A 23,303-nucleotide genomic window follows, 5' to 3' on the forward strand; every position below is an offset into this window, starting at 1 on the left:
GAATCTTAGTTTTGCTTTTTTCATTATCACAGCTTTGCATTTCTGTCTGACTGTTTATTGGTGCCACAGTGGTGGCATTTTCAAAAGAATGGAGTTGAGTCAAATTTGCCAATTTTAATGTATACTAGTGATGCGACTTCATTTACCCACTGCTTGTAAGTTTAACATGTTTCAAAAGAATAGTGTAAATATTTGGAATGTTCACTGTTATATTTACATCTCGGTAGTGCAATGTAATGCCATCTTTTCCAGACATCGGAGAAATGTTTCTCGAGAGGGGGAGAACTTAGAGTACTTGAAAAATGTTGTTCTGCAGTATATGACAAGTTCAGATGCAGAGTCCCGCCAGTTGATGCTAAATGCTATTGCTGCCATTCTTAAGTTCACGAGCAAGGAAACAGAGAGCGTTAAAAAATATAATGCACTTTGGTGGTGGCAGCCAGCTCCAAAGAATGCTGTAACAGGTTCAAAGCCCACCCATTGATGTGCCTTGGTATGCTTGATAGGGTAAGTTATGATAACTGGTTCAGCAACACATTTTGTGAATACGTTTCAACTGTTTTGAGCACTGCTCTTTTATCCAGTGCTTCCATAAGGATTCCAAATAGACTGATAATTTCCTTCCACTGTAAGTCATATTGCTAGAATGCCCCTCCTAGAAAGTTTCCTATATAAAACATATTAATACTTTATTTTTAGATACAGACATAAGTATTATTTTTCATACTTGCTTTATTTGATCTATGAAAAGGTTTTGTAATTATAATCCATGAATGTTCACTATGCTTCTTTGTTGTAATATGTCACAGAATATTTATTGTGTTGTATATACAAATGTTACTTAATCTTAAGAATTAGATGCATTCTATAAAATACTGATATATTCTTTATTACTATAAAGTACCTGGTTGACCATAGTTGATAAACAGTGACTGCATGGTTAATTGGCATATATTTACTCTCTTGATAATGATCTCTTTATGGTATAGCATGTCTTAATTCAAATGCTAAGATGAATATCAGTATTTTTGTTAAATTTTGAGATAATACTTTCAATCTAGATTATAGCTTCTCAATATTTGTTATATGGTTTATGAGTAGTAGTGATGACTGAAGTCTGCATTCTTTCTGACCCCAGAGATCTACATTAGAGGCTGTCTCACTCAAGTAGGTATATAAGATCCATTAGTCTTTAATGGAAGCACAAATGTGACAAATATTTTCTTGCTGTGATTATTCTTTTCTTTCATCACTTTCATACCACAGCACCACATGATGGTCTGGGTTCGCAGGATTCATATGATTAATAGGTTTATATTCCCCACTTTTTGTCGTGTATCACTTCTTTTTCAACATTTTCTTACTTTTTTTACGTATGTTTCTGTTCTGTGTAAAGAGATATCCTGCATATCTGTGCATTCTGTCTTGTGCCCTTATTACCATCAAATTTTAGGTGTCACAGTATATAAACTTATTTCTTGCCCCAGGAGTTGCATCTTAATGAGGCTCCTGCAGTGCTCAGAACCAAGGACTTTTGTAAAGGCTCCTGCAGCCAAAGCTGCACTACTTCTGGTTGTTTTCTATGTTAGTTTTGCCATTCAAAGAAGTGGCCTCATTTGCTCACATCCATTGTCTGACTGTTATGTGTAATGGACCAAAACCACACACACACACACACACACACACACACACACACACAGATATATATATGAGAATGAGTGAGGAAGGATTGACCAAGAGGATATATATGTATGTCAGAGGTGGAGGGAATGAGGAGAAGTGGGAGACCAAATTGGAGGTGGAAGGATTGTGTGAAAAAGATTTTGAGTGATTGGGGCCTGAACATGCAGGAGGGTGAAGGGTGTGCAAGGGGTGGAGTGAATTGGAACGATGTGGTATACCGGGGTCGATGTGCTGTCACTGGATTTTTTATTTATTTATTTTTTATTATACCTTGTCGCTGTCTCTGGCGTTAGCAAGGTAGTGCAAGGAAACAGACGAAAGAATGGCCCAACCCACCCATGCTGATAGTGGGCTGAACCAGGACATACTAAAGGGTCAGGGGAAACCTCAAAAAGAGTCTTTTTCCTGGTTATGGATAGGGATCTCTGGTTTCAGTAATTTATATGTGACAATTAGAGGGTGAATGTGAAGGAATGAGGCTATTCTGCATCTGTTCCTTGCACTATTTCAGTAATATGAGAAAAGGCTAACAAGTATAAGATTGTTGCTACCATGATAATCTTCATATTCATGTGTCTGTTAAGCTGTTCTGTAAAAGCATTTGCCAGTTTTTTCTTTCAGGATATTTTCTTGTAGATTCTTTATGTATTTATCATTGGATTCAGCTTACTGTGCTTACATTTGCTAGTGAACCTCCAGTGAATATAAAATTGAATTTGTGATTAACAGATGAAAATTTGTATATAAAGATATGACATTAATGCTTTTAGCTGATTTAGTTAAGAATATAAAGATATCATTCATTCATCACTGATGGTAGGTTGTCAATGATCATTCCTTAAATTATTTCACCAAACCATCTATAAAGAATATCTCAAAAAGAACCTGAATTACCTACCAGTACTTATATCACAACAAATTGCTCTATTTCTTTTTTTTACTGCCTAAATTATATTTTGCTAGACTATTACTTATAGTGATATTTATGCAATAAAGGGCTAACATACTTTTGAGCATAAAAGTTTAGAGATATACAAAGTTTTCAGTCATTTATGGAAAGCAATAAAGAAATATGTACAAGGAATTTTGTGCATATGAATTCCACATGTGCAGCTGGAATCAGTGTATACTACTTTAATACATTATTGCTCATGAGACACTGTACTTACAAATATCAAACTAAATATGATCAATGAAATATATGTAGTTTTGTCAGTTAAGAAATGACTATTTTCAGAACTTTAAAACAGTATGTGAGTAAACATATGTTAACATGATACAAATTCTAAAATTACCAATTCATTTTTTGTTATCTTTCTAGATTCTAAATCATCCTTTTATAAAAGGAAGGATGAAGGCTTTTGCTAACAAATGAACAAAGTTAAGAGTATAACCATACAAAATTAATGTGGAAAGTTGCTTGCTTAGTAAATATATGCACCAAAATATTAAATACTACAGTTACTAGACTAATCAAATCAGTTCCTTGTCACTGAAGCTGTTGGTTGGAAGACATAGAAAGATTACAGTAGAAAATAAGAAGGCATTCCATATTATTTATATAATAAGTTTATGATTAAGTTCTGATGTAATACGATTGACTGTGGGTGTTTCCTAGTATCTTTCATTATTTAGAGGTTTTAATATTTTAACTGAACAGAAAGTATGCACTTCCTGAATACATTTGTTTGAGCTTATTTCATATGTTGTGGGTGAGTTCAGCTCCCTGTAGTAAGGCCAATGAATATCAGAGCACAAGACAATAAGTCATTCCTTTGCCCCAAATTGTTGAGCATGTATTATATTAGTCTCTTTAAAATGGAGACCATATGTAGTATGAGACACAAGCTCAACCCTTTGGGTTTAGTTAGTAGCCCAGGGGTTTTGAGCTCTTAACAAATGTTCAGTGGTCCTGATGTAGAGTTTTTACCATATCACAGCACACTTTTAATACTAGCTTACTAAAAATATTTTAAGATGCACTAAGCAATTTCATATCACATTCTTACAATGACCATTTAACAGCTTCTTAATTCTAAATATATATGCACTTCATAATTTTATATTAATTAGTGCATCTAGCTTGATGGAATGCAAGGCAAATTTCCTCTCATTACCTCAGCCTAACTGTTATTAAACTTGGATGCTGAGATAATAGGAAGGTTTTATGGGTTCTAGATATAAGAACTTGTTGCACTGAACCAAAGGAAATATACATGTCTAAGCTAAGTCTTATTTAAAGGATATATCCTATAAAAACCTACACAGAGAAGGATAGCCAATCAAGATTTTGTACTTTTTAAGTTTACCTTAGAACAGTATATGAGTTAGTAAATAAAAGAGTTCTGTATGTGTGGATGGAACCTAGGTTAGAAAGATTTCCTGTTGAATGGACCAAATATTTTATACAAACACCTTGGTCCTCTCTGAACTTGCATTGAGTAAGATACAATGAAGCCCACATCCTGTTAATACACAGGTCACTGGAGACTCAAACGTGATGTCCACTGTAAAAAGTGTGGCTAATTCTATTTATTGATTTTATATCTACCTTCCCAGTAATGGTTTTTGATTGATGGAAACTAGGTTTAAAGGTTGAGTGGCAAAATTCTGTTAATGGTGCACATCCACTTCCATGGATGTTTACTAGCAGCATCCACATCCACAGATGTGTGACATCTCACTTCTATTACAGTACTAGTTCCAACCATCCTGAAACCACATAATCAGTCTGTGCTATGTGCTTACTTATCAGGCCAGGTAATATGTGCTAGAGCTGGTAACTTGACTGTGTCATGGCTAGTATTACGTAGACCAGGTTACCATTTATTTTTGTTATAAAGTGTAAAGGAGGATAAGGAATAAAAATTTGGCACTTAGACAAAAATACTCTTCGCATTCCTTTTATATTAGATTATGACAGCATACGTATGTGGAAGATGGGGGCATGTGTTCTGATCTCCTTTATTGCTATACTTTTTTATGTACAGAATGAACAGCCTGTATAAATTAAGTTGTATCCTGCTCATGCCAACACTCCCAAGTAATGATTTTAGCAAAGGAAGAATGTGCTGCAACAGACCGAACTATATGTGTAACAGAATCCATAATGATATTTGCTTGAAAATTTTTGATAGGTAAAGAATATTTAAACATTAGAATATTTTACTGATGTCATATGAAGTTATGGTAACATGACAGTTTATGAGGTAGATACTGTTCCAAAAAGTTTATATGTAATTGTCCAAAGCGTGTGAAAGGAGAAAGTTGAGAGTAAATGTGAATAAGAGCAAGGTTATTAGGTTCGATAGGGTTGATGGACAAGATAACTGGGATGTAAGTTTGAATGGAGAAACACATGACAGCTAGAGACTGACTGTGAATGAATGTGGCCTTTTTTTTGTCTGTTTTCCTGGCGCTACCTTGCTGAAGCTAGGGGGTAGTGATACTGTTTCCTGTGGGGCGGGGTAGTGCCAGGAATGGATGAAAGCATGCATGAATATGTACATGTGTATGTATGTATATGTCTGTGCATATGTTGATATGTATACGTATATGTATGTATATGAGCATGTATGGGCATTTATGTGTATATATGTGTATAGGAATGGATGGGCCATTCTTCTTCTTTTTCCTGGCACTACCTTGCTGATGCGGGAAACAGCGATTAAGTATAATGAATAAATAGTAGTAACTTTATTATGAGTGAACATGCAAGGTCAATGTCAGTTTGCCAAGCAAAGAGGATAGAACAAGACTACCATGCATAATCTACTCCCAACACCAGAATTACATTTCATTTCTAAGATATTATAACATATGACAGAAAATATATTAGCCTTATTAATCCTAAACTTTCAACTCAGTCATGACTAATCTAGAGATTGAGGGATGGTTATGGAATTCAAATGCGTTACTTAACCTTTAACAATATCAGTAGTCCACGTAGGATCATGAGAACTATATATGTGAGGACGACCTCCATGATATCTGTAGTCCCACTCTGCTATACCCCATCCTTTTCGCCCATTTATCCTGTGGAAATTTTTTCCTATAATAACAGTTACCTGCAGATGTAGGATTATTTTAAAGTTAATAGGATTTCTTTTTTATCAGATAAACAGTATTTTGACATCATAATAATACCAACATTTTAAATCTATTCATATGTTACCTTTAGCTCCATTTGCTTTCATATGGAGAAGTCCAATGTATATAGCCTCATTTTATAATGCATTCTCACCTAATGCACAGTATGCATAAATGAAATGGGCTTCTGTGCTAATGCAAGTTTTTCATACTCTCTTGTTCAATGCTAAGGTGATTCTTGAGACAATTTGTCATACAGAATTCCATCTTCATACACTAATTGACTTCAATTTTATATATGAATATATGCAGCCCCAAGACCCCTCTGTGAGAGGAGTCCTGGGTAATCTAATGATAATGGTAATATTTGACATGGAATGAGTCATAGAGGTCAACAATCCAGGCTGTGGAAATTATTATTTTAGAGGAACATGTGCTATGAGTAATTGGAATGTAGAATGTAATGAGGGGGTGTAAGAGACTTGTAGTATGGCAGAGAATGCATAGAGAATGAACTGTGTGGCATGTTAGAGTGGGAGAAAGGTAATACTCTGAGGTGGTTTAGGCATGTGGAAGTAATGCAAGACGGAGCTTACATAGAAAGTGAATGGTAGTATGATCAAAGAAGAGTTAGTGGAAGAAGAAGACGACCTGTGATATGGGGAATTAGAGTGGAAAGATACTGGACAGAAAGACATGGGAGAATGCATGGAATGGCGTATGTGAGAGATGCATGTTAGGACAGGGACAAATGTAGATTTGCTGCAGCCAACACCTTGATAAATAGGTAGGTACATATTCGAAGATGTATGGGTGCTACCTACAAGGAAAAAGTGTAAGTGACTGGTAATTGTACAAGTCTTTTTAATCCTGATCAGATTTCAGACTTTTAAAAAGGAAATCTGACTGAACAGTTTGTTAACCCCAGCAATTACCTTCCACACACCAGAAATATGCCTACATTCTGGTTACAGTTCATCTAAATTTTTGAAAGGTTTCTTACTTTCCAAAAAGAGGGAAAAGTGATGTCTTTCTGAGTTCAATTTTCTTCAGTTTTGTGGGATCTCTTTGGATAATTCAACTTCTTAACAATATTTAAACTGTATACTTATGAGAAAATGTGAAGGAATGTTTTGGGTGAAAGGTGAGTCAGCAAAGAGGAAAACCATGAGACATCCTGCTGAATAATGATGGAAAGTAAACTAAATACACAGAGAAACTGTCATAAAGTAACATAAAAAAGATGAGTTGTCTTGCTCTGAAAGGGAAACTTCTCTAAAAGAAAATATTGTATGATATTATTGATGTATGTCATTATGAGGTATAATACACACGTTGTGTTTGTGTCCTTGAAAATGTCTTTACTTAGGCTCAATTACCTGTATGTTACCATGCGCTCCACTACTCTTGTCTCCCATTCCCAGCCAATATAGAATTCAGGGGACTCCAACACTGATACTTCCACTAAGTACTCCTTCTTGCCTGTAAAGTTTGCAGTGTAAGTTAGTATATAATATTCAGTTGATAACTGTACGAAATAAATGTCACGTGGAAGAAACATGCTGTATTTCTGTAAAGATGCACTGCAAAAGCATACCAAACTTGAAATACAGCATCTTCATCAAAACCATCTTTATTAGGGAGAATATTTCTTTTGCTAGTCTGTAACTAAAGTATGTTATTTGATTTTTATCAAAAGCCCATAATGCTTAGTAGTAAAATGAAGGCAATCCATAGGACTTGACCAAAGCGTCAAACTAACCAATTAACATCCAACAATATAACGGAGAAATATTAAAACAAATATATACACTTCCAAAACAGTGATTTTACAAAAACATTTTTGTTTTTTACAGATTTGTGTAGGTATAATCCACATCCATATAATTAGAATTTCAAAGCTAAAAGTTTATTCTCACCTGCTACAAAAAAGAAGGCATAATCTGCAGGTGGGTGTCCCTTCTCTCCATGTTGCCATAGTGGGAGGTCCACTGATGACACTGGAACTACCTTCCCTTCTTCACACAAATATCCCATCTCCAACCTGCACAGTTTCCATAAAAAAGTAACATGGACAGTACTGAGAATTAGGCAATGGTTTGTGAAAGGGTTACACATGTTTTAAGACCAATATGAAAATATCAATATCAACTTTTTTTGATATTTTGCAAGTGTTCACTCACATTCGTATGTTTCCCTTATGGAAATCCATATTTTGCGAGCTGTTAAATACATCAGCACTTAAAAGCTACTGGTAACACTCCAAAACTTTTACTCAAAATTTTATAACATTTGCAGAACAAAATCACTCGTTATACTAGGCTAGTTTCGATGTGTAGCTGAACTTGTGATGTACCTCCTTCTTTAAAGCCCAACATCATGTGAAAGTAGAAAAATAAAAAAATAAAACTGGACAGAATGTGACGTCATAGTGATATCACGTGACTTTCGACAGGCTGGTGGGCATAACAACAACAGTGGATGTCAGGCATTTGTTCAAGTGTGTTCTTATCTGGAGCTTTTACAGGTTTTCTCCGTAAAATCTCTTTCTGTGAACTTTTTTTCAAAACAGTGAACAGCCGTATCGTTGTGAGATGTGCCAGTCAGTAGCGTACTGCTTCAAATTTGAGTGTCAGTCGTCTACTAAAGGAAGCCATCAGTCGAAAATATTTTAATACCCGGCCCGGACAGTTACCTGAGAGTGAGCGGAATATATTCCATCAGTGGTAAGTAGATGTTTTGGTTAGGTGTAGTTTCTGATTCATACAATATGTTAAAGTATTTATGAATCTGCTTGTCAGGTGTTACCTTTAATATATTTTGCATAATCAAGTTTCGCTAGTCCAAGTTGGATGTTAGTTGACTGACAGTTACATCGTCATCCACCAGGTATAATGGTGATATTTAACAGAGGCAGGAATAGAAATAACAAAAGAATATATTTACAAATGAAAAACGCGTGTATGTTGTAGGGGACTTTCATGTTTTTAATTCTTTGGTGAAACTTTCAAGTGGGAGTGAAACAATTATATCACAAAAACATTAGGCCATGCACCATGGCTGGTACATTAACCGTTTCTATTTTTTTTTTTTTTTTTTGCGCTACAGAATCCAGAAATTTCAAATCTTTGATTCAGCGCCCATGATTGTTGTTTTGCCCGCCAGCAAGTTGTGGACGCTCAGAATTAAGAACTTGTTTTGGTGACCGGAACTATATTGGTCTAAGACGATATCATTTAACCTTATCGTAGTAAATTTAGTATGGAAAAAATAGAGGTGCAATAGGGATGGGGGTCCTTAGTCCCCTCTTAACAAAAGAAGTCTCATGGTGCCCAAATGAAACCAGTTATCGGCCATCGCGGAACACCATGGTATCTTATTTGAAAGTATCCTTTCATGTGGAGGTTATTCTTCACTGCTAATGTACTGTAGGCAATATATATATATATATATATATATATATATATATATATATATATATATATATATATATATATATATATATATATATGGAAGCATATAACATGCAAATTTGATAACGCCCTTTCCCCCAACGTTTGGCTCCGCCAGTGAGTGGAACGATTAAGTGGTTAAAGTACTTACTGTGAGCATGTTGAAGGTTGGCAGACAATCCCTACGTTGCCCTGCAATCCGTCTTCGGTAAAAAACATGTGCAGTCCGTAGCGGTGCATCAACTTCCACTCCCGTTTTTGTCCTAAACAAGGCGACGCAATATTTGGCACATTTAATGTCGTGTAGCTTTTCGTATAGTAGCTCATGTGTATATGACCAGATTTATCCTAAATTATTTCGAAATATACATAATGCAAAAACCAATGAAGCTTTTCTCGCCGAATCACTTTATTCCCGTATATTCTTAAGTTCCTAGCCTCAAGCGATAAATTTAATAAATTTACCTGAAAAATCACGTATGCAGTTGCACCTAAATTTTTTATATTACGCCATCTACGTTATTTTTGTTATCGGTTTAACATTACTAGATAAAGTGAGTGGTGTCATGTTCTTACCATAGCTATGGTCCCTTATGGAGTCGAGTCGAATGATGTATGGATGGCCGTCGACCACGGCTGTGCCCTCAAGCCTACCCATTTGCTCATAGTGACTCTGGTGGGCGCTGCCAATAAAACAAGTATTAAGTAAACATTGATAAAATGATAGCTTTCGAATATACTTTGTGTTGATGGTTTCTTGTGTTCCTCTGATTGGAAATGTAACGAATATCCGTTCGAAATAGGTGCATATTTCAAGTGGTAAAGCAAGCGAATACGTACTCTTTCAGATTTTGGAAGTATTCTTTCGACCAGGGCTCACGCGCTATGCTTCTCGCTAATGCCCAAGCGTCCATGTCGTAGTCGAAGTCGAAGTAGGGCTGAGTACTGGTCCACTGAAGGTCAATCTCAACCTCAAGTCTGGACAAAGGTTCGCCTCTCAACCTGCCCACAGACGCCCATCACCAGAAACCTTATGAAATGCCGCTAATTTTCTCCCTATGAATTATCTTAAGCCCTTAAAAACAATTGGCAAGTCAGTGCAACTTATATTGAGTGAGGGTGATTGTCCAAAAAGAGGTGTCTAGCAACAAAAAAGGTATTACTGAATATGTATCAGAATCCGTACTTCATGGGTCCTTGGTACTGTATACGCCAGGCTGCCATCGGCTTGAGCGGCGTTATGCGTAAGCCCTCGGCCGCGAAGTGATCGTCCTCCCCAAACAACATGGTGTCCGGCATCTTGGGCAGCTGCAACAGCCCTAGGCTCGGGATCTGCCCAGTAACAATGTTATATTAGTCATGGAGAGGTGAGCAGGATGTGGGAGGGTATGGACATATTAATTAGGGAAGGTGTTAGCGCCTTACCCTGAGATAGAGGAAGCCGTTGATCACTCCTCGCGGTCGGCGAGCTGTGGCAGCCACTAGGTAGTAACCATTCTCGCTCCCGCCGTTGAAGTACACCGCGTCGATAGCCTGATATCCAGAAGTGATAGTAAAGATGTTACTTTTTCCCAAAGTTTTATGTATATCATCAGTAACAAGAAATGGAAGTTCTGACCCGATCTGATTGAGCTTTCTTAAGGTTAAGACACCCCAACTTCATATTTCTTCACCCAAAATTAATATATATGTGACTGTAGTACATACAAAAATATTTCAGTATATACATAACCTGACGAGCACATAACCCGCTGCTTGATTTATATATAGCGTATATTTGTTGCTCTTGGTGCTCCGTCAGATTACGAAAAGTACATGTATGAATTGCATTTGATTTGTGTTATGCACTCCATGCATATCCCATTCGCAATAATTACCCAACCAGTTAACCTGTAAGTTGTGACTGCCCAAACTTCTCGTTTCGCAGGATGTATCATGACTATGTCTGCTGATGAATGTTAAATATAATGGATGTTTTCATCTATAATATTCAAGGACTGTTATGTGTAAATACATATAGGCAAACTTCATGTAGATTTCAAACTCAGCAACTTCCACAAAGATAGTACTCTCATCCCCCGCTGAAATTAAGGCTGCCTAACATTCAACACTACTAGTTGAATTACCCATGAATCCTGCCCAAATCCAGACATATATTTGCATACTTCTCTTGACATCCAGAAGAAGCGCGGTTAAGCGAATAATTAAAACTTGCATACATCGAATACTAGGCACGTACGTGCTCTGAAGTTGAACAGTTTTGGCTTGCGTGATTTAAGGGTGATTGCAGTGTTTATATATGTCATCACATAATCCTGTTTACGTGATCAAATATGTTCATTACGAGGGCTGAAAATTACCTTAGGGTGGTCTGAAAGCGGCTGAACGCGCTCCATCATCTCAGGGCTGGAGTGGGATGGGACGCCGTAATCAGAATCTCCTCCTGGACCAATTCTTTTATGTCTCTGTCGGGAAAAGTCAAGCAGTTAGCATGTTGTTCTGCTCAGCAGTAGTGTATGACCAAACTGTACATTGATAACAAATTATCAGATAAATTTAGTTTAAAAGACCTTATTTCCCCCCAATTGACATTCATAATGGATGATGATATATATATATATATATATATATATATATATATATATATATATATATATATATATATATATATATATATATATATATGATTCTAATATGCATGCAATGCTGTAGTTTCATTAAAGTGCAGTTTATTATGGTTTCTGTATTTCATGCTAGCGAAGTCAGTAAAAAAAAGGAAGTGCAAATCTAGACAGGTTTTGTAATAAAACTGTTTCTGGTGAAAGATGTTAAGATAACATAAGCTTTAAACTGTGTGATCGTACGCTTCCATAACAGTAAGACCTTTTGTGGTGACTCACCCAGCGACGAAGCTTCACCACTATGTAGAAGACGAGGACTTTTAGCCAGAACCATCTTCCGGGGCGACTGTAGACACCCATAAGGCGAGTGGGCGGCATCGTCGTCCATAACAGCAGCCATGTTGCCGCCCACACACCCAGCAATTCACTTAGCATTACCTGCCAGTACACCTCACCTCCCAAGACTGCAAACGTAAAGGAAAGAATGCACGTGGACTATCATTACTGTAAAAGATGGGTGACTTAAAAGCAAACTCCATTGCTTTATGAAAATTATTATTTTCGCTGATTTTATTGATTTTCACGATGACATTGCTGCCATTGGAGCTTTTGGACAATGTGAGGACAGTTATTGGCATGATTATATTCGATGGAAAACTGGGAAACAGGACGGGGCTAAGAAAAAAATTAAAAAAAAAAGTTTGGAAGAAGACAGAGGGAAGGAGGGTGGAGACAGAAGCGACGATGATGAATTAACGAAATAAGAACGCTTGGCAAGATGTTTAATTACGTATCTCGCTGTGCTGGTAGGGTGCACGTAGATCTTACTGGTTATCGACTTGCAAGCCATGTTATGCATAAAACATTTGAATTGTTTGATGCTAAAGATAGCAAGAATTATTTGAGGTCATGTTAGAAATGATCGTTGATATTGTGATGCCTTTTTCAAATAATATATACGTACATACTCTGGGTCTGAGATGTAAACGCCTAGGTTATTTCTGACATTGACGATTGCATGGTTAACCACCTTGAACTTACTGCATTTCTGAAGGGTTTTTCTGGTGACAGGATGACCACCGTGTTTAGGATCTTTTAATTACACCCCGCAGATTGACAGTCTGGTTTAGTTTCTCCATATTACACCGTCTTACATTTGTATTTGCTTGCTTTAGAATTTGTTACCAAAGTTCTGACGGGCCCTGAAACATTAGATGACGTAAACAGAATTTTAAATGATATTCACTAAATCTAAAACGCGAAATACTGTATATTTAGAACGCTAGCTCTAAGAATCTTAAAGGAACCCTTCTGCCACTGCCAAAGTAACCTATCTCTAAATTTATAATAGCGTAAATCGATACGCACCTGATCTGTAGCGTGCCTTTGATACCGGGCGTCATGTAAACAGCGCTGCCCTACGGATACTAACAAAGCCTTTTACAGCAGCCGGTTAACTAACATCGCCCCACCCCTCCAGACTACATCCAACCGTCGCTGTTACTACCGTCTTATCTTCAGCTGTCACGTGCAAAAACCACTCCTCATCATGCCATATGATTAGAATTGAAGATTGACCCATGATGTATTGTTGGTGTAGACTCATGCCACATCATGAGCCCACCGTCGGTGGAGTTGGATATCAAGAATACTTGAACGAAAGTCTCCCAGACTTCAGACTGCATCGCTGTTGGCATAACACGCACTTTCAACTCGCTTCCCGTACGTTACATATCGTAAAATACCGCTACACTTGTGTCTGGCGATAAGATACAAGATCTAATAGTCTTCAGATATAGACTGAGACACGTGATAAAGCCGTGTGACAGGATTTTTCCGTCATGTCGTTATCTGTACGATGGTCATTCTATTTAAGTTCCCATCTGTAGATTAATCTTGTCTCAAACCTGAGTGCTCTGGCCAGCCTGTAATTTAACCTTTCTAATTTACACATCAGGTAGGCCTCTTCCGTTATTTATTTAGGGCAAGTAGGGTAGTGTGGTAAAATCGTAGCAGCCTAGCCAGTCTCCTTCAAAAACTCTTGAATATCCATCTCCTTGCATATTGATACTAGATATGTACTATAATTTCTACCATGGTGTTTATTCCCCACTAACATCTTTACCATCATTCCTTTACCCATCCAAAATACATACAGTATCAGCCTATGTCTCATCATCCTCCCACAATATGATCTTTTCATACTAATAAAGGCATTAGACTACAAATTACAATTAAATCATCCAACAAAATTACTCACCCTAACCTGAACACAACCACGTAACCCTTGCCTTCTATATATATATATATATACGGTGTTAACGTGTTCTGCCGCGGAAAACTGACCATAGATGTATGCACGACCACAAAAAATTCAGCAACTGTGTTTACATTGATCCATACGTTGTAAGTGGCTTCTCGTTATTCTTTCGAAAGGTAAAGACTTTGTACATGTTGTTTGATATATTGGCCATCATCTGTTGAGTGGCTTTAACGCCATGAATCCTTTTTTAAATCGCCACATACAAGGCAAAAAGATGTAAGGTCGCACAAAACTTTTGCTAATATTGTCAGTTATTCTTTGTCAGATCCAGTGTAATTTCTGATATGAACCAACAATGCAGTCCACCAAACCCCCACAGAAAAATACTTGTATATTATCTGTGCTCTGGCCTGGCCTATCATACTGGAGCAGAACGATGCTCCTAGAGGAGTAATGACACTGACTCCGTAGCCCGTTGGGCATCATGCCAGCAAGGTGATGGTGATACGTGATTATTTAAGCCTTGAATATGACGGTATGATCCATGAACACGAGAGTACGATCCTTGGAGACGTTAGTAAAGTCCATGAACACGACGGTACGGCTCTTGTGCACGATGTTACCCCCCAGCACGACGTTACGACCTTTAATATGAAAGCTTGACGTCTGAAACTTAAGGGTCAGGTCAAAGATAAGGCCACCATACACCTAACTTTCATACCAGTGTAATTAGGTTTGAGCCGAGACACCACGAGTGTTGAACTCCCTCTCAGTAGCATACTAACTGATCACAAACGCCTACTGACTTATGTGGTGTCGTTTTTAGCATTGCTGTTCTTGATTAATGCACGGGCCTACCCAGGTTCAAATCCTGGGCGCGGCGGTCAGCCAACAGCCCACCCAACTGTTCATCCTCCCATTGGAACTGGTCGCTGAAAGGTTGTCATCGGCAGACTCTGAATCATTTTTCAAAGTAGATCATTTTCTTTCCTACCCTAATAAAAAGGGTCTCAAATACGCTTATCAGAATTAACGAGAAAGATGTTGAGCTGCGCGCGAAGACCCAAAATTAAGACCACAAAAGTAAGGCCCCAGTCCCACTAAAAAAATAAAACGATAAAAACAGTTGTGTGTGGGGTGGCAGCTGCAGCTGTCCCTGGGAGTGACGCCACGATTTTGATATTTACAACAGTAGTAGTGCTGCAGGGCACTGTTTCGAGGATCATTGTTTTAGACTCTGTAAGCTGGAGTAGTTGAAAAACCTCCACCCAAAAAAAATGTAAAGGAAGAGCGATCCTCTCTACCCCATATGTTAGGAAGTTCACCGGGTCCTCTGAGAACAACGGTACCATCTTCAAGTACAGTGGTTCGACCCCTTTTTAGCAGGAAGGTACGTCCAATGAATATGATGAATTGTCGTTTAACTTAACCCTAGGGTCGTACCATTGTGCTTTAGCGGTTAAGAACGAGGTTATTTACGTTTGCTGAAATGTCAACAACCAATGATGTTACCTACACATAAGTTGGGTTTATGATCATTTTCAGTCCTCTAGTGTTATGTGTATGTCAGCCCACAAGAGAGGAACTGAGAGCACATACTGGGTACGGGCCCGTCGTCCACCATTCGTAGTTCATTATCCTTTTTTGGACTTGCCGCCGTCACAAAATACTCAGTTGTAGGCTCTTAATACATTTGTAATTGATAGCTGTCCTTCCCACCTTTGTAGTAGATGTATCTGGGCGTTACTTGGCTAGTCTAGGGGGTCAAAAAAACAAAGTAAAATGACTCCCCAAACTTGGGTCGTGATTACCCTTAAGTTGACGTCTTGATATTATACATGTTGATACATAAAGGCGGATAGATATCTGTTGTCGTCAGTTTGGTCATATAAACCAAAGAATTCATCATTTACACCTTTGTGTGCTAATGGTCTGAAAATCTAGTATTGAACTCCTAATCAGAAAGCAGTTCTTATTGCGAGTGAAGATGCAAGTCTTCCAAATATGTATTAAGTGGCAGCAGAGCTCTTGAAGGCATTGATACTCAGCCTTCTCTATTCCTGCTTAATTGTGTAAAGAAATAATTTTCAAGTAGAAATTCCACCTCATTCTCAACTGGAAATTCCACCTCATAATGGCTAGAAAATTTAATTATGAACGAAACTTTCCGCAGCTGTGCGTCCTTGGCGTGGTATGAGTAAGTGTAAGTGTAAACACCAAACTATTTATACTACGGCTCAACTTGTGTCATCCTTGACTTCACAGGTAGTGAAGTCGCCATATCACAGGCCAGACGTATAGAAAGTCAAAGGAAAAAATATCAGTCTATGTCTGATTGTTGGGAAACTGTTTTGCTGACCATTGGTTGTTTACAGCATCCAAATCCGACACAAATATATACATACGTATGCAACGGTATATGCAAGCATACGCACTCACTTTCGCGATGCAGAGAAGCGCGCGGGCGCATACACCTCAGGAATTCCACTGTATCCAGCATGTCACTATAAGTGAAACGCAAATGCCGTGAATTATATTCTGAGCACCGTAAAAGTTCCTGAAAATACATGAATATTATTTTCGTTAAATAAAAAGTATACATCCCAAATTAGAGTACGCATCAACAGTTTGGTCGCCCAACTTCGTAAAACACACATGCAAGAGTTTTGGCCAAAGAGAAGCAGAACACTTGTACCAAAAAGTAGGGGATCTTTGCTAAGGAGAGGACAGAAGACAGAATAACCCAGATAGGAAAAGACAAAAGTTGGCAATTGTGATTTCAAATATCTCAATTTAACATTATTGTCCATACTGAGTAGCTCTTTGAAATGAAGAATCAGTTGTCTTGTGAGGAAACTAAACATGTCAGACACACACACGAACAAACACACTTATCCACGTACAAGCACAAGTACGCATGTTACATTTCAACATCATTGAAGAAGCCAGTTTCTCTACCTTTCAGTTCCCCTTCCCAGCGAACTCGCTCGATGCGCAAATTTGGATCATAAAAATGCCTTCAAACGGCTAAGTAGGAATAATTCAAGAGATAAAATAATCTTCACCAGTTAGTTGTACCATAGGTTCAGACGTGACTGTAATATGGCAAGATTGAACTATGGTGGGTGGAGAGAAAAGTGCAAAAATATCTGAAGTATGGTTAGACTTTCCCACTTGCTTTATTCTTGGAGGAATTTCTTGACGTTCGAAAATCTAATTTGGGCTTCTGTAATTACGATTAAAGATTATATGCATATTTTGAACACTGACAACTATGCAAATATGCTTATGATAGCTAGTATGTCTAGTGCATAATTTTCGATTTATGATGGCGCTGTCTGACAGCTATCAATCCATATTTTTTTTTTAATGTACTTAATGAGTAGTTTCTATGTAACAAAATTTTCTTAACTGCATTTTTATGCATTTAGTATTTTTATATCAAACCTTCAAAGTTTCGTTGAACATTTTAACCATCGAGTGTGATATAATAATCCTATCTGTAGTTTGCCTTCAATGATTAATTTCTGTTTTCGTTGGGTATTGAACAGTTATCTAAATTGATAATTTATCCCGTTTTCATTGCCTTGCGAGGCAATTTATAATAAATTTCTTCAACGTGGACGTTTTTTTGGTCTCCAAGGCTAATCTGGCTCGCAAAGGCACCCCGAGGAAATTATATTCACTTCTAAATGAAGCTTCACAGACACCTGACAAATGTCCCATTTCATACATTGGTCACACTTTGACATACATTTGACAACTTACGTCCAGGTGGAGGTGGACTTGATTATTTGCTCATGATTCCTTTTTATTCTTAATCTTTGAAAACCATTTCAATAGTAATTTGCCTCATTTAAACTTTCAGGCGAAATTCATAAACACAACGCCATTGCATGCCCTTCCGACAGTTATCATTTACAGTACATTAGATATTCGGTGCACAGGCTAGATTAATGGCCATTTATTTCTGTTGAATCCAGAGTATGAAATATGTAGTCCAGCAGTGGGGTTGAAACAATAGCAAGTGAAGCATGTAGCTCGCACTCATTCAGAAGATTACTTGGGAAAAATCCATTCGTGGCTACCTTTGGAAAATACCTTATTATTTCGGAAGATCAATTCACCCTTTCCCTCCTTTTTTGTTTCTATTTAGGGGAACCATTATGGTTATGACTAGCTTTTTGGTGGACGGTTTATGGTGACGTCAATATCCCTGCCACACACGCTCCCCAGCGAGGATTGGTTGTATATTTATGCTTTCAACTCCTCTCTTCCTCACTCCTTTAATCTTACAGTCACAGAAAGGAATGCTGTTAAAACCTAAAATGATACAGTCGCTAGCGGTATCCTTGCATAGATAAAACATCTGTCCAGCTAATGGCCTGCTTAAGATGGGAGCGGGTCACGCAACTAAGAGTGCTGCTTCTTTCTTCATCCTCGTCATCGTTAGTTCCTGTACAGCCTCTCTAGCCACGAGTTGAAGCATCGTCATTTAAGGAAATCTCACGTGTGTGTTGAAGAATACTGAGGGTGAGGCAAGGGTGACCTCATGGAGCAACCCTGAATTTACGTAAATTGACTGTCATAATGAAAATACAGTTCATCCACCTTTTTGAGGTTTTTCGAATGCCAGATTCTTGATCGCATTCAAAATATTTCTCTTTCAGTAGAGCTTATGTGTCAGGAGGACTTGTCTGTTGACACCTGCTCATCTTAGCCTATTTAATACGTCAACGACGAGTAATTATTTTATTTCCGTTACTGGCATCAGTGGACGAAAAAAAGTGTATAGAATAAGCGTCAGAAAAAAAATACTGAATACAAATAGAGGCAACTGAATGCTCAGTATGGCTAGATGAAACTTTTGCCTCATGTTCATTCATTGATATGTTCTGTGTCGACAGACCTTACCCACAACGCTCACCAGTCATTCTCTTTTCAGTTCTCTACCATCACGGCCACACCTGAGACCATCTCATGTTAACTTCACGGTACCGACTAAGCAACACAAAATCCCTCGCACATCATCAAACACCCTAACCATATGGAGCCCTGAGCAAACATCCTTCAGGTGAGTCACTGGTGAAGATAGATTGCTCCTCGTGGGTTGCAGATGTTTTGATATAGTTTTCAGTAAGCGATAAAACCTCTGGATCGGTAATACGCCGTGATTAAATAGACGTCGATGTGTGGGTGGTATAAAAGTTCAGACTAATGGAGCTCATCATCAAAGGGAACATCAGCTGGCCCCAAACCAGCCAAAAGATTTTGCTGGAGGTGGAGGTTGAACACTTGTATGGAGAATCATTCTTCAATTATCACAGCTGTCGAAAAGGAATTCCAAATGTATGGAGTGTGCTGTGCTTTTTAGGTAACGGTTCCACGTTTACTGAAACATCTTCAGCACAAAACCTTTAGGTAAAACTAGCTCTAAACTACATTCAACTATGCAGTGGTTTTCTAATTGAATGTCCACATCAACATCTGTTAATTCTCACCATACGGATTAGGGAGAAACCTAGTACGTCACTAATGAGCTACAATCATCCATTAGGTCCAGGCAACACCTGTTTTAGATAAGTGTCTTAGGAAACAAGCAACGGAAGTAGTATCTTAGCGAACAACAAAACAGTTTCAGGAAGCAGCTGCTTAACCCACCAACAAAACTGATGGAACCTCGATATTTTCATCATTATTAAATGCTCTTGATTAACGAACCCAGAAAAGTATATGTAATGAGGATCTAACCCAATGAAGTTTAAATTATATTTGCAATGTTCTTAAACTAATTTATGATGGTGTAAGGAAGGCCATAAACGAATTATTCTCGTCCGTGGGTTCTCGGCGGCATCAGTGAGTGAGGCCAACACCCGCGCCTTGAGTTAGCCTTCAAAACACACACACACCACACACACAGGTCGACAGTTATGTTTATTTACACATTGTATGCACGGGTATGCCAGTGTAAGTAAGCCATATGTGGTAATTGATTTTTTTCTCACTTAATTTCTATCTGCGTGTCAAGTATTATGTCAATATAAGTTCGTACATTGTGATATAAAATACATGAAATATAGCGATTATGTGAACTTGCAACTTCTCTTGACGTAGAAGGCCTAAATGTGGGACCTAGGTTAAGAATAATTGATCATGTCCTACATTTTTTCAGACGTTTCTTTTACGATGTGATCATTTACCTTTGGAACAATGATGATCAGTCATACGCTTGAGTCAGCATGCTATTAGTTTGTCAGTACACCGTTAAAGTCAATACATTACGTCATTGAAAGTATAAGGTCACTTCTCTATAGGCTAAGTTGGTACTCACGTATATTAGATGTGTAACATGTGAAAGGCGTGATATAGTGCCATGCTGTTTGTGTATCAGGCAAGTGTGAGTGACTGGGTGTCACATAAGACAGGGGTGTCTTTTAAGTTGTCGTAGGAGTGATATGGTGTTAGAGATAGGTGTAACGGAAATGGTATGGCATCGCTTGTCTTGAGAGGGGTTTGACCGTGTGATTCCGAGACTCGTCGTAATGGGTATGACCTCAGTTGTCAAGGGTGACATCAGTCAGGTGTCAGGGAAGGAATGTGACACCGTTTGTTATGGAATGAAGGATGTTGATTCAGTGGCCAAATTACAGGTGTAAGGTCATTGTTACCACTGCATCCCTACTGCATGAGACGACATACTTGAATATTTAATATCCTGTGCTTCATTTTTTGTCCTAGGTCAACATGTTACCTCAAATATAACAAAGGCTTGGCATTTGATGTTATAGGGCATGTCTGTACGAGAAATGACACGAGAAGTTTAAACCAAAGCAAGGACAGTAATGAGAGGCTTTAACCTTGTGTGGCATAAGCATTCGCCTGTAATGGAATTTGATATTAAAATAGCTGCGGAAACGGTGTCAGGTATGTAGACGACATAAAAACGCGTTCTTAAGAGTATTCCATACCATTTAGTTCTGGCATGTATGTATAAGTTCAGTGGAGGCACTTATGGGTCCAGAACGCACGAAGCCAACACAAGTGTCAAAAGTAATCAAATGACGTACGGATAACTTTCGTATCGCATCCATGGACGTAGTGGGTAGGCATCTTGTGTTCCCTAATATTTCTAACAATATGATTTTGCCTTTGGGATCTACTGATATATTCAATCGACGAAGTAGATGATATTTATGTACTGCATAGATAACACGTACTTTTATATTTATGTTACGTCCATCATACTACATGAATAGATGTATGGGGCTTTGTAGAAAGCTTGCGCATTATCTCCTACTACTACTACTACTGTTTGGGGGTGCCATGTTATACCGGCGACTTATGAAAATATTGTAATGAAGGTGTTAGCTGTGTGGTGGAGGCACCAGGGATGGTGACAGTGAGGCTGGGTTTGGACTTGTCACGTTAGAAAATGTTCTCTATGCTGCCGAAATATAAGTACCATATCCCATTACGTCCCCTTGCCCGCCGCCTCACGCATCTCGACGGCCTCAGTCTGGCGGCAACCCACTAAAGCTGACTCACGGGTTTTTTTTGCATTTCAAGTGGCAAGGAATAGAGAACACGTGGTGAAGGTGGCTGGTTAGGACTTGTTGCAGAGTGGATTGGTTTCAGATTTCTTGCACTATGCGTATACAGAGAATCCTATTGGGAAAATATTTAACATCCTTTAAATACCCGAAAGTATACAGCTTAAACAAATCAACAACCCAATCAACTCATCTAAAATCCGTTATAGTAAATGAGTGAGGGCTTTACAGTTCACGGGCACAGAGATACAAGCCATTAATTAGCTTTAATACCATAATCGTAGGCTGTTATTTTGAAACAAACTCAATAATATTAGTTCTTAGTGAAGGTCCATTATAATATCAGATTATCGTGAATCTTTGGTCGACAAGATATAGCTGAAATGTCTCTCTGAAGACTTCGTATGAATATTTCAATGTCCAATCACTGTAGTAAGAACGGGATGTTAGGGAAAGGGGGAAGGGAACCTGCACATTCACTGAAGCTAAACGAATCATTGAAAGTATTACGATATCCCAGAAAAGTCTGTCATTTCCATTCATGACCTCTTGGTAGGATTATCAGCATGACCAAATGCAGTGACACATCAACTGCGTATTGTTGACAGCTTTTCAAAAATTTAGTTCATTTATCAGACGATCACAGTAGTCTTCTAATTTAACGCATTAAAAAGCGAAAAAAAAAGGCAAGACATTGTCTTTTACAGCACGGAACAGTACTCTTTAAACCTGTGCTCCACGTTATCACGTCTCTGGTGTAACTTTATATCTTCGATTCTGAGGACATAATCGAGTTATAATGGGATCCATGGCACGTATGTCAATGTCGCATTTTATGTTGCAAAATACCCACACTGCTTAACTTTACACGTATTAATTATTCAGTCCCAGTTTTTGCGCCTCCCTGGTTCACCTCGATAACAAAAAGACTTTACAATCAATGACTAATAACCAAGTTTACCGTCGAGGGCCCCAGCCTTTTGTGTTCGGAGGGCGAAGAGTAATCCTCCGTTGTGTTATGGCAAAGGTGAGCTCCCCCTCCACTTGCTACACCCGTCACGCACTACCTCTTGAACCACACTGCCCGCCAACCAGCATGACTAACCTCACCACCAACCTGCAACCCTAGCCAACCCTGCCTACTGCTGCCTTCCTCACCTGCCACCATCTCTTGTACCCTTTCACCTGCATGCTTTACCACATCCTGCATCATAACACTAACATATTGCCTTCAGCTGCATCCATCCTAACAACATCCAAAACTAAGGTAGAGGAATTCATTTAGATTCTAAGAGAATTATACTGAGAAGTATTGATAACCCTTTGGGGTTAATAATATTGTATGGAGCATATTTTTAAGTTTATAGAATGGGGAGCTCTTGCATCATACCACAACCATCCCAACCCTGTAGTTCCAGTCAGCTCCAGCCTTCATGTGAAGTTGAAGATATTAATTTACTCACATTGTTAAAACAACTTTTGTCACCAGTGACATAGTCTCTTAAGTTCTCATTTGTCTCTTGCTCACCAAATAATCTCTTGACATCCATGGGTTGGGCCCAAAGTCCTAAGACTGGTTGAGGTTTCTTCTTATATTTACCCACTTCACTGTCCCATGATTTGGAGGCTCCCCCACCATTTCATG

General features: G+C 38.3%; 3 protein-coding genes across 9 annotated transcripts in view; 2 read left to right on the forward strand and 1 right to left on the reverse strand.

Annotated features, from left to right (window-relative positions):
- The window catches only part of GCC88 (GRIP and coiled-coil domain containing 88 kDa), a 25,065-nt gene extending 20,495 nt beyond the window's left edge, over window positions 1-4,570 (forward strand). For all 4 annotated transcript variants that reach the window (XM_071683440.1, XM_071683439.1, XM_071683438.1 and 1 more), the window contains exon 14: window positions 253-4,570. In XM_071683440.1, the coding sequence (XP_071539541.1) occupies window positions 253-484 (232 nt within the window). In that variant the 3' untranslated portion in view covers window positions 485-4,570. The remainder of the gene's footprint in view (window positions 1-252) is intronic.
- The window catches only part of LOC139760368 (uncharacterized), a 26,288-nt gene extending 3,523 nt beyond the window's left edge, over window positions 1-22,765 (reverse strand). Inside the window, exons 1-12 of one of the 3 annotated variants that reach the window (XM_071683454.1) lie at window positions 13,214-13,351; window positions 12,887-13,047; window positions 12,125-12,309; window positions 11,585-11,689; window positions 10,650-10,757; window positions 10,411-10,556; window positions 10,065-10,226; window positions 9,801-9,907; window positions 9,376-9,487; window positions 7,692-7,816; window positions 7,152-7,254; window positions 5,606-5,718 (exon numbers count right to left, since the gene is read on the reverse strand). In XM_071683454.1, coding sequence (XP_071539555.1) covers window positions 5,606-5,718; window positions 7,152-7,254; window positions 7,692-7,816; window positions 9,376-9,487; window positions 9,801-9,907; window positions 10,065-10,226; window positions 10,411-10,556; window positions 10,650-10,757; window positions 11,585-11,689; window positions 12,125-12,280 — 1,237 coding nt within the window. In that variant the 5' untranslated portion in view covers window positions 12,281-12,309; window positions 12,887-13,047; window positions 13,214-13,351. Of the gene's footprint in view, window positions 1-5,605; window positions 5,719-7,151; window positions 7,255-7,691; window positions 7,817-9,375; window positions 9,488-9,800; window positions 9,908-10,064; window positions 10,227-10,410; window positions 10,557-10,649; window positions 10,758-11,584; window positions 11,690-12,124; window positions 12,310-12,886; window positions 13,048-13,213; window positions 13,363-22,619 lie in introns of those variants that run through there. The other 2 variants (XM_071683453.1, XM_071683452.1) reach the window with 2 other exon arrangements.
- Window positions 8,287-23,303, forward strand: part of LOC139760369 (26S proteasome non-ATPase regulatory subunit 8-like) — a 28,807-nt gene continuing 13,790 nt past the window's right edge. The window contains exons 1-2 of one of the 2 annotated variants that reach the window (XM_071683455.1): window positions 8,287-8,498; window positions 19,054-19,182. The gene's annotated coding sequence lies outside the window, so the exon portion shown is untranslated. Of the gene's footprint in view, window positions 8,499-19,053; window positions 19,183-22,628; window positions 22,686-23,303 lie in introns of those variants that run through there. The other variant, XM_071683456.1, reaches the window with a different exon arrangement.

This window comes from Panulirus ornatus, chromosome 36 (assembly GCF_036320965.1).
Source record: "Panulirus ornatus isolate Po-2019 chromosome 36, ASM3632096v1, whole genome shotgun sequence".
Lineage (NCBI taxonomy): Eukaryota > Metazoa > Arthropoda > Malacostraca > Decapoda > Palinuridae > Panulirus > Panulirus ornatus.